This window comes from Penaeus japonicus, unplaced genomic scaffold (assembly GCF_977035675.1).
Source record: "Penaeus japonicus unplaced genomic scaffold, GWHDUDI00000001_assembly GWHDUDI00000022, whole genome shotgun sequence".
Classification (NCBI taxonomy): Eukaryota; Metazoa; Arthropoda; class Malacostraca; order Decapoda; family Penaeidae; genus Penaeus; species Penaeus japonicus.
This window is the reverse complement of record NW_028234424.1, coordinates 24,706,251-24,718,750: the sequence shown is the minus strand read 5'-3', so window position 1 is coordinate 24,718,750 and position 12,500 is coordinate 24,706,251. Positions and strand designations below refer to the sequence as shown.

The 12,500-nt window shown below is 29.1% G+C and overlaps 4 protein-coding genes across 5 annotated transcripts in view; 2 read left to right on the top strand and 2 right to left on the bottom strand.

Annotated features, from left to right (window-relative positions):
* LOC122261316 (EARP-interacting protein homolog) overlaps positions 1-12,500 on the top strand; it is a 35,250-nt gene that overhangs the window by 12,484 nt on the left and 10,266 nt on the right. Inside the window, exon 1 of one of the 2 annotated variants that reach the window (XM_086549631.1) lies at positions 11,015-11,121. The exons of the other annotated variant lie outside the window; for it this stretch is intronic. Coding sequence (XP_086405757.1) covers positions 11,086-11,121 — 36 coding nt within the window. The 5' untranslated portion in view covers positions 11,015-11,085. Of the gene's footprint in view, positions 1-11,014; positions 11,122-12,500 lie in introns of those variants that run through there. 2 annotated transcript variants of the gene reach the window in all.
* The window catches only part of Pcd (pterin-4a-carbinolamine dehydratase), a 51,503-nt gene that overhangs the window by 37,948 nt on the left and 1,055 nt on the right, over positions 1-12,500 (bottom strand). The window lies entirely within an intron of this gene.
* Positions 6,871-12,500, bottom strand: part of LOC122261317 (uncharacterized) — a 6,640-nt gene continuing 1,010 nt past the window's right edge. Inside the window, exon 2 of the mRNA XM_086549636.1 lies at positions 6,871-7,724. Coding sequence (XP_086405762.1) covers positions 7,669-7,724 — 56 coding nt within the window. The 3' untranslated portion in view covers positions 6,871-7,668. The remainder of the gene's footprint in view (positions 7,725-12,500) is intronic.
* The window catches only part of LOC147469359 (uncharacterized), a 653-nt gene continuing 349 nt past the window's right edge, over positions 12,197-12,500 (top strand). Inside the window, exon 1 of the mRNA XM_086549635.1 lies at positions 12,197-12,500. This exon is cut by the window's right edge and continues 349 nt beyond it. Within this exon, the coding sequence (XP_086405761.1) occupies positions 12,329-12,500 (172 nt within the window). The 5' untranslated portion in view covers positions 12,197-12,328.

The following is a 12,500-nucleotide window of genomic DNA, read 5'->3' as shown; positions in this document are numbered from 1 at the left end:
TGTCTAGAATATATATATATATATATATATATAGATATAATAGATAATATATATAGTTGTATATACAATATATATATACTTATATAATATAGATATAAAATATTGATATATAAATTGTTTACAATATATAATATATATATATAGAATTGTATACAATAGATATATATATAGTATATACAATATAAGTATACAACTATATAGTTGTATGACATATATATATTAGATATATATATTGTATAAAATTAATATATATATATATATATATGCTATTATATATATATATATACTATATAATATATATATATTACATAATTGTTATATTTGTATATATGTAGATATATATATATATCATATATATATATAATCATGATTAATATATATATATAGAGATAGTAATATATTTGTATACAATATTATACATATATATATATATATATATTTATATATATTCAATATAACATATATATTATAATCTATACAATATTTATATATATGATATACAAAATATTATAGTTATAATATTGTTATAATATATACATAATTAATATATATATATTGCGTATATATAATACTATATATATATAATATATTATTGTATACAATATATATACATAGATTATATATATTTAAATTATATATATAATATATTATATACATTATATTATATATATTTGTATACATTATATATATATATTATTTACAATTGTAAATATATATATATATATAGATATAGAAATATATACATATATATATATGTATATAACATATATATATATTATATACATTTTATATATATATTGTATACAATATATATAATATATATATACAATATATATATATATATATATATATTATATATATATATATATATATATTATGAAGATCTTATGTTTGTATATGAATAGATGTACTACTATTAATGAAAGATATATCATATATAAAGCTTAAAAACGTACATGTTATGTGACGCTAGTCACGTCCCACTATATATAATCGCTCCAGGTCCCGAGATGCAACATCATCCTTAGGACCCCCCCACCCCCCCCCCCCCCAATAAAGTTTTTGGTCTGCTGACCGCATCCCCCAGATTGGCGTTACTAGGACTCTGCATGGGCCAATCAACATGCCCGGGCGGGCAGAGCCTCCCTCCCCAAGGGAAGAGTCAAGCATTGCCCCCCTCGAACTGAACCTAGTAAGGTCGCCTCAATATAATAGGTTAGGGATACAATTTAAATCGTATTTGCGTTCAGCCTTCAAGTCGAGAGGTTTCCACCCCTCTCTATCGACTGCGACTCCATCCTCAAGATGCCGGTAAGTTGTGTCCTAAGGCCTTATATGACTTAATATATATACTGTGCACTGTCATGTGCGTTAGTGTTACTCGATTATAGCTATATATATAATGCTCTTGAATTTGCGATAGGCTTACTCTTCCCCTTTTGCGGTTGTATATATTTGCACCTTATATGTAAGAAATATATGTTCTATCAATATATCTGGTTATAAAGTATATATGTTAATACAATAATTTTTAGCTACCACCGTGTATTCAAATCATCCTGTATATATATATAGGTTGGGAATTAAGATACAAATCGCGGCTCGCCCACATATTCTGGGCCCGAGAAGCGGATATATTAGCCCGTTTTTGTTTTTTATATACCATCCAATCCACATAGAGGTAATACCATAGATATAATATATATAGTATTTATATATATACAATTTATAGACATATATATATATATATGTATACATTATATACATATATAAGAGATTTATATATATAGATATATATATATATATATAATTTTGGGTAGACATATGATATATATATATGGTATATAATATAATGGGGGGGTTATGGTATACCTATATATATATATATATATATTGTAGATACAGATATAAATATTGTATACAAGATTTTTATGATATATTTATAGTATAATATAATAAATATATGGTATACATTATTTATATTTATATATATTGTATATAATATTTAATGTGTATACTATTATGTTATAATGATTCTATATATATTAGTGGGTTAAAGATATTTATATGGGATATATATATATAATATACTATAAATATATGGTAGAGAATACCATATATAGTGTATATAACTATATTTATATACATATAAAGTGAATGTGATATATTGGAGATATATATGTAGATTAGAGTATAGTCAAGCATATATATATGAGAGAGTATATTTGTAAAAGAATTGAATATAGTGATTCTGAATATTTTGAGTGATAAGTGATATTTGGGATAGTATATAAGAGTTTGTATACAATATATATATAGAGAGAGAGATGGGATATAATATATATGATTGTATATACATTTTTATATTGTGATAAATGACTATATATATAGGGGTTATATAATATAAGAGGGGAGTAAATATTTTATAATATAGTATTGGTGGGATTATATATTGAGAGGGGAGTTACATGAGGGAGTGATGTACATTGTGAGTGGGGGGTTATTATTATATTATATATTGTAAGTAAATATAGTATATATATAATGTATTTTATGGGTTAATATTTTATATTGAGGGTATAATTTGTGGGGTATTAATATAGAGAGAGTTAGTGGGAGTTAATATATATATATATTGTGGATTTACTATATTGAGATAAGTAACTATAGATGGTTATAAGTATTATATTGTAAAGGGTATATATATGGTTTAATAGTAATTTATTGTTATGTTATATATAATATAATAAGAATTGGTATACTTATATCTAATAATATATATATAGATTGTATATAATCTATATATAGTTGTATTACAATATTTATCTATATATAATAGTGGATATATTTAATATATTGTATATATATATATAAATATCTATATATTGGATATATAAATATTTTATATATATTGTATACAATGATATAGTATACAATATAGAATATATATATATATATATATATATAATATATATAGTGTATACAATATATATAGATATTGATGTGATACAATATATATATATATTACATGTATATTCAATATATTATATACAAGATATATATATATAATGTAAATAATACATATATATATATAAATTCTTGTATCATATAAGAACAAATATATATACATATAATATATATACAAATTATATATAATATATATATATATATATTGTATATTATATATATATATATATAGTTGTATATATTATATATTAATAAGATTGAGTATATATATATGGTATATATATATATTATATATATTGTATATATTGTATACAATATATAATAAATATATAATTATTGTATACCATATATATATATATAATATATATATATATTAAATATAAATTGAAATATATATCATATATATAATATATAATATATATTATATATATTATTATATACAATATATATACAATATCTATATATATTATATACATATATATATATATATATATATATATTATATATATATTAAATACAAATATATATATATAATATTGTAATATACAATATATATATATATATAATATATATATTAAATATATATACTGTCTATATAACAATATATATATATATATAAATATATATTATATATATATTATATTATATTATATATATATATTTATATATATATATATATATATTATATATAATGTATACTTACAATATAACATATATTTACATATATATATATATGGGTTGTTGTTAAATATATATATATATATATATTATCTATATATATATATATTTTATCATATTATAAAAAATATATAATATTATATATAATATGTATATAATTATATATATAGGATATATATATATATATATATATATATTATATATATATCTATTTTAATATATTATATACAATCTATTCATTAAATATATAATGATTATATATATATATATATATATTATATATATAATTCATACAATAATTTATTATTAACTATATATTATATATATATAGTATATATTGTATACAATATATATTATATATAAAAATAATATATATTATAATATATATTATATATATATGTAAATAATATATTGATATACCATATATATATTATATAATATATATATATATAAATTGTAATAATATAAAATCATAATATATATATATATTATATTATATATTATCAATAAAATCATTTATTTATATATATATATATATTGTAGAAATACAATATATATATAATAAATAAATATGCATATTAAATTGTATATAAATATAAAATCATTATATATTTAGTTATTCAACAATATATGTTCAATAATATCAAATGTAGTTGACTGCGTGTCCGGCAATGGTTGCTGCACTGTGAAGTAGTCATGGGATGAATAGAGTGCTGTGGTGTGTTGGTTGAAGTGTCTCTGAGGACTGTGGTAATGGTAGAAGTGAGTTTGTTACTGAAACTGGCTGTATGGGATGGGGAGTTCCAGTGACTGAGAACGATGACGATATTATATATTTATTAGGTCATTAATATTTTTTACGGATAAATATAATATATATATATTATATATATTAGCAAGCAATATATATTCATATTATATAAGTTTATCTAATATAAATATATATTATAATATAGTACTATATATAGTATATCATTATAAATCTAAATTTATATTCTATAAAAGTATAAACACTATAGTATAATTATAATATTGTATACAATCCTCTATATATATATATATTAATAATATTGTATCACTATATATAATATAATTATATATAGTATATTATATTAAGAATTAAATATAAATATTAAATTAGAATATTAATAAAACTTCTATATCTTTATAAAGAGATTGTAATATAATATATTTATATTTAATATAAACTATATAGATAATACACCATTAATAGTTTTAATTATATATATATTAATATATATATAAATATATTATAAGTATTGATATCTATTAATATATAATATATATATATTATTAATTAATATAAATATATTTATTAATCTATATATAAATTAAATTATAATATTACTTAAATAAATATATATATATATATAAATATATATATAATATATAATACATATATATATATTTATGATATAAATGTATATTATATAACAATATCATATATACTCATATATATAATTATATATTAAATAGGTTTATAGGGTTAAGGAATATAATATATAGAATATATTTTATACAATTATATATATATCAATATATAATATAGTAATTATAAAAAATATATATAATTACATTATATATATTATATACAATAATTATATAATTTAATATAATTATCTATAAGGATTATATATAATTATATATAGTATATATATTGTTTATGAAATTTATATAAAATATATATCTAATAAAGTCTATAATGAATACACTATCTTATATATATAACAATAAGTATATATTGTAATTACAATATCTATAATCTTATAATTTGTAATACAATTTAAGTGAACTATCTATTTTAACTATTGATATTAAATTGTACCAAAAAATATATATAATTAGCTATATATATATATATATATAAATACAAATTATATATTGTATAAATATATAATATTAATTAAATATATTGTATACAAAATATATCTTATTGTATTACATATATTAAAAATAATACAATAATATATATATATATATTGTATACATATATGATGTATATATAGTATAAATATATATATATATATATATATATTGTATATTTTATATAAATATTGTATAAAAATATAATATATATATGTATATACTGTTAGTATATGTATAAATATATATATTATAATACTAATATATATTATATATATATTGTATACAATATTATATAATATATATTGTATATAAATATATAAGTATATATTATATATTATTATATGGTATATATTGTATATAATATATATATATCTTATTGTATTACACTTATATATATAATATATATAAATATATAAATTGTATAAATATATATATTTATTATTAAATACAAAATATATATATATATATAATATAACATATATATATATATATAGTGACTATACAATAATTATATATATATATAGGTATATATTTATATATATTTTATAACATATTCATTTATTTATATATATTATATATATTATAAATAATTATAAATATTGTATACAAATATATATTAATACAAATATATAGATATATATATATCTTGTAATATATATATATATTATTACAATAATAATATATATAATAATATTGTTTTACAAAATAATATATATATATATTGTATATATAATTTATATATATAAATTATTGTGTACAATATATTATTATTATATAACAAAATATATTATATAAAAAATATTGTATACAATAAATTATATTATATACAATATATATATGTAATATACATATATGTATACAATATATTTATAAGATTGTATACAATATATATTATATATATTTTGATATAAAATATTGTATACCATACTTATTTAATATTATACAAATATATAATATATCTATATATAACAATATTATATATATATAAATTGTATACAATATATATATATATATTATTATATATTTATATATATATATATATATATTGTATACTATACATCTTTTTTAATATTTTAGATGTCAGTGAAATCATTCGTTGAGTTGTTGGACTTATCCAGGAAGTAGAATTATCTTCAACCAATCTTAACTCTCTGCGGGTGCGTGCACATTGGATCCGCGTTTCAAGGGCGTTGCAGGGTGGCAACATACGGGTCGATCATTTAATTGATTTAAGGTATGCGATTAGAGCCCCGCATTGCAACTTGCAAGGTGGGAAAGCCCGGCAGTGAATGTTGTTTCATTAGGTATGGTATCATGCCAAGAAGAGAAACTTGCATATGAATAAGGTGAGTTTTATATGAAAATAACGATTTTTTTACAATTTATTTTTTTTTCTATGAAGTGAAAAACATATAACACAGGTGAAAAGTGGATCGTGAAAGATAAATGAGGGAGAAAATAAGACATCTTCTGTCGTTTGCATATTTAGAACTTGGGTTGAAAAGTTTTGTGAAAGCACCCTATCCACTCACCTGGAATCCCCTTTACTATTTTGTTTATTCAACAAATTATGGTCACACTCAATGTGTCTGTGGTGTCAGAAATTGGTAGGCTGCACCCCCTGGTGAAGTAGTCATGGGATGAACTACTGAAGGTGATGATGGTGTGCGTGGTTGACCAGTGTCTCCTGAGGAATGTGGTAATGGTAGAGTATGTGAGTTTGCATACTGAACTGGCTGTATGGGATGGGGAGTTCCAAGTGTCTGAGCACGATGAAGTACATTTAGTAGCTCAATTTTGGTCATTAAACGAATCTTTTCTGGCACCTTTTTCATTTCTTTGTAGAGAGAGACAAGCAAATATTTTTCCTCATCTTTTGTTCAATTTGTTTGCAACAAAATTTTTTCCAAAATATTAGCGATGTGCAGATCACTGGTTTAGTTCATTTTTTTTCTTTTTGCTGTGTAGATTTACTACCGTGCGATGTCTCCTGTCAATCACGTCATCAACAATCTTCCTTTCAATATAGTTGATAGTTTCCTTATTGGAAACTTAAAACCTTAAGAAACGTAGTCTCCTAAAATATATGGTAGGTGCCCTTTCATGTGTGACCCGGATGGTAGAGTCTATTGTCTTTTATTCCCTTGCGAAGTTATTCGTCAAATGCTTCCACTTCTTTTGCAAGGACAGGCCTGAAAATAATTGTACAATACTTAAGTGTCACTGAATCTTGAATGTTTTTAGTGTATAGAAAATATTTCTTGTGTGTATGTGTGTGTGAAGAGAGAGAAGGAGAGATAGGAGGAGAGAGAGAGGGAGAGAGAGAGGAGAAAGAGGATGAGAGAGAGACGGAAGAGAGTGAGAGAGATGACGAAGTGAGCGAGAGAGAGAGAAGAGAGATGGAGAGAGGAAGAGAGAGGAGAGGAGAAGAGAAGAGAGAGAGCAGAGAGAGAGAGAGAGAGAGAGAATGGAAAATTAAAGAGAAAAGAAAGAGCAAGAGAAAGAGAAAGAAAGAAAGAGAGAGAGAGAGAGAGAAAGAAATGAGGGAGGATGGAAGGAGGGGGGAAGGAGGAGGGACTGGGAAGATATGGTAGTCAAGCGAGCGTAGGAGGAATGGTGTATTAGGGTAGATGTTAGAATGTACTGTATGAATCAATTGGGGAGGGGAGGAGGTTGGATGAGCATTAGGGAGTTTGGAGGGTAATGAGGGGGTGGTGGAGGAGGGAGGAGAAAGTATAAAAATGAGGTAAGTTATTGTGATGTAGGTTATGGATCGAGGAGTGGGAGAGAGGGGAGAGATGGGTGAAGTGACCCAGGTGTGGAGGGAGTGTATGTAGGAGACGAATGAGTGGGAGGAGATAAAGAGATACGAATGGAGGGGGTGATAGAGGAGTGGAAGAGATAATGAAGAGGGAAATGGAAAGGAGAGGAAGATATTGTGGGATGATGAGATGAGATGAGGATAGAGAGGGGGGATTTGATGGAGTTACGACGGATTGGAATGGAGGGGGGATAGATGATGGGAGTGACAATGGGAAGATGATCGTCATGGAGAGTTAGGCTAAGGGGTGATTGAGATGAAGAAGAGGTAGAGAGAGTACTTGGGAAGGAGAGGAGTTATATTGGGGATCGGAAAGTGAGAAAGATGAAGGGGGAGAGGGGGGATAGTGAGACGGGAGGAGAGGGGAGAAGGGAGAGAGAGGATAGGTGAAGGGCTATGGCAGGGGATGAAAGGACGCGGATTAGGAGAGGTGAGGAGGACGAGGAGACGGAGTAGGAGATGAAGGTAGCGTGGGAGTAGAGATGAGAGTAAGAGAAGGGCGAAGAGGAGCAGAAGAGGGAGGTTGGAAGCGTGACGGATGGGAGGGGAGTGAGTGAGATAGGGAGAGATATGAGGGGAGAGAACGCGAGGAATGGGTAGGAGGGATATAGAGGAGATGTATTGGGATGGGAGGATGGGGGGGGGAGTTTACTTTGATAAGTGGCGGGTGGCGAGTGCGGTATTAGGATAGAGGTAATGAGGTCGAAGGAGTAGAGAGGAGGGGGATGGGTTGGGAAGGACGGAATAGGAGGGAGATACCGATTTTTTTAGAGAGTAGGGAGAAGGGAGGATATGAGGAGGAAGGATGGTCAGTAAGTAATATAGTGTTGAGTATGTGGTAATAGGTAAGGGTGAGAAAAGGTGAGGGGATGAGATAATGGATATTAAATAGAGGTGGGAGGTATTGGATTGGAAGGGAGAAGTTAGGAGTATACTTGATACGTGTGATTATTAGAGGAGTATGAGGACTGATGACGGAGGGAAGAAGAATGAGAGAATGAGAGGGAAGAGAAGGGAGGGATTGGATGGATGGATTAGGAGAATAATTTGGAGGTGAAAAGAGAGAGAGATGTAGAAAGGCAAGATTGGAGGGGAAGGAGAAGGGGAGATGGTACAGGGAGGGGAGAGGTAGAAGAATAGTAGATGAGTAGATGGGGGGTTGTGGTGGAGGGGATAGGGAGAGGATTTGAGATGGATATGTGATTCGTTAGTGGGGGAGGAGATGTGTAAATTATTGAAGGGAAGTTAGAGAAAGTGTGTCTGAGACGTTGGTGATAAGGAAGTGAATTGGTATGGGAGGGGGGGGGGATGATATAGCGGATGTGGAGGAAGGGATGAGGCGGGAAGGTGGAGGATGAGATATGAGAGATGTGGATGGGGATTGTGATGGATGTGAGGTGGACGGGTTTTAGATGGAGGGATTGGGTCGTGTGGAAGAAGGGTAGGAGTGGGGGATTGGGGTATGAGGACGTGATTTTGAGTCTGTGAGGAGGAGGGAGATATTATATTGAAGTAGAGAGTGATTGATTGATGGGAGGTATGAAGGTAGGTCGAGAGGGTGGAGGGGGAGAGATGAGATGGGGAAAGATGGAATTATTGGGTAGGGAAATTTGAGGGACAGGAGGTGAGAAAGGTGTGGGCAAGGCTGGGAGGAGATGGGATGTGGGATGTGGATAAGCGTGTAAGATGAGTGGAGATTTAAGACCGAGCATGTATACGGGGGGGGGAGGTAGTATTGGGAGGATGAGGGAGATGGGGGAAGAGGTGAGAAGTAGTGTGAGGAGGGAGGTATGGTGTTGGTGAAGTTCGAATGGAGGTGGTTGTTTATGGAAGATTGAGACGGGGATTGGGGGTGATTGAAAGAGTGATGTGAGAGAGAGAGAGAGAGAGATGAAAGGGAAGCGAGAGAGTGGAGAGATGAGAGAGAGAGAGAGGGAGGAGAGAGCGAGAGAGAGAGGAGAGAGAGGGAACGAGAGAGTGAGAACTGAGCGCGGAGAGCGAGAGAGAGAGCGATCGCTCCCTCTCAGCGATCGGAGAAGAGTGTGAGAGAGAGAGAGAGAGAGAGAGAGGAGAGAGATGAGAGAGAGAGAGTAGAGAGAGATGAGCGAGGAGAGAAGAGGAGGAGAGAGAGAGAGAGAGAGAGAGAGAGAGAGAGGAGAGGGAGAAGAGGGAGAGAGAGAGAGAGAGAGAGAAGAGGGGAGAGAGAGAGAGAGAGAGAGAGAGAGAGAGAGAGAAGAGGGTAGAGAGAGAGAGAAGAGGGTAGAGAGAGAGAGAAGAGGGTAGAGAGAGAGAGAAGAGGGTAGAGAGAGAGAGAAGAGGGTAGAGAGAGAGAGAAGAGGGTAGAGAGAGAGAGAAGAGGGTAGAGAGAGAGAGAGAGAGAGAGAGAGAGAGAGAGAGAGAGAGAGAGAGAGAGAGAGAGAAAGAAAGAGAAAGAGAGAAAGAAAGAGAAAGAGAGAAAGAAAGAGAGAGAGAGAAAGAGAGAGAGAGAGAGATTATGTGAGAAAAAATAGCATTTCCTAGAAATAAAATTTATAATGCTATCTTTCTCTGTAGGCACTTGGCCACAGGATGTTCTATTGCTGACTTCCATTATGGATGTCGAGTCGGGAAGTCAACAATCTCAAGAATATTGCGGCAAGTGTATGCAGTAATATGGGATAGACTAAAGATGATGTGCATGCCAGAAATGATGAAACAGAAGTGGGAAGACATGGCAAAAGGATTCCAGAAGTATGCAGACTTTCCTAATTGCATTGGTGCAATTGATGGTAAACACATAAGATTAATCCAGTCTACTGGTAAAGGATCTTTGTACTATAATTATAGGTCCTTTTCAACTGTGTTGTTAGCTGTATGTGATGCTAATTATTCATTTCTCTGTGTGGATATTGGTGCATATGGGAAAAGTATTGATTCAGCAGTATTTAAGAATTCCATTCTGTACCAAAAACTTGTGGAAAATAAACGGTAAATTTGGATAAAGACACAACCAACCCTCTAGGCACAACATGATATTTTTTCTGGTAGTTTTCAATCTGTTTTGTACAGATTCGCTGCTCATTTCCATCAGAAACCTTTTGTTGCTGAGTTACACCCCCCCCTCCCTTCCCCACCGTCGATACGGAACTAACGATTTCTGGCGCGAAATTTAAAGTTTTTTTTTGCGTAATCAAAACCCAACCCATAAACCTAACCTAACCTAATTTTTAGGTTTGCCCTAGCCAAGGCAAAGGTTTGCCCCCTCTGGACCCCCCACTTTTAAGGCCACTGCGTGGCCAGTAAATTTTCAAAACGAATGTCCACCATCGATATTTGGTCTGCCCTAGCCAAGGGGAGGTTTCGCCCCCCCTGGACCCCCCCTTATTAAACCACTGCGTGGCAGGTTCACTTTCAATGACTGATTTTAGCCTGCCCTAGCCAAGGGCACTTCGTAGCATCTGACTTTTATCTTTGAATGTTACCACTTCTTACCTCAATTGGAGGCGTGTGAGGGGCCGGGTTGTAAAAGTTTTTGCACTCCATTTCCATTGGCAGAGCAACGTGGTCACGTAATAATTTCAGTGATGCAGCGTTATCTTTATAAAAAACCTTGATGAATTCCCACGGAGTGTACCTACATCTTGCACACAATGTAGCCATCTCGAAACTGATTTTGAAATTGAAGCAAGGACCCAGACTCTATGTTCAATTGTCTGTGAATGGTCGATCATTTTGTCGGTTAGACCTATTGTTTCCCTATTGGTGCTATTATTATCACGTGACAGTATTGCCTTCTATTAATACTTTTTTGTATTTCCGCGGGGGAGGTTGGCGCATGCGCAGAGCCGATATTTTTTAGTCAGATGTTTGTTAAGACAGTGGAATCATCTCTCCCGTTAATTGTTTTTAATTATTTTCAAAATAATATATCTCGATTATTTTTCGTATCTAGAAGAAAAGAGTTTTTATAGGTTATGTCATAATTAAAACTACGTCATGCCCAAAGGTTTGTTTTTTCGCTACATGTGGTTGCGTCTTTATCCAATACCAAATAAACGAGATATACCAGGGCCAAAGCCTATTTCCAGTGCTGAGACAACATGCTTCCCTCATGTAATTGTTGGAGATGAGGCCTTTGGAATCATGGAAAATGTAATGAGGCCCTACA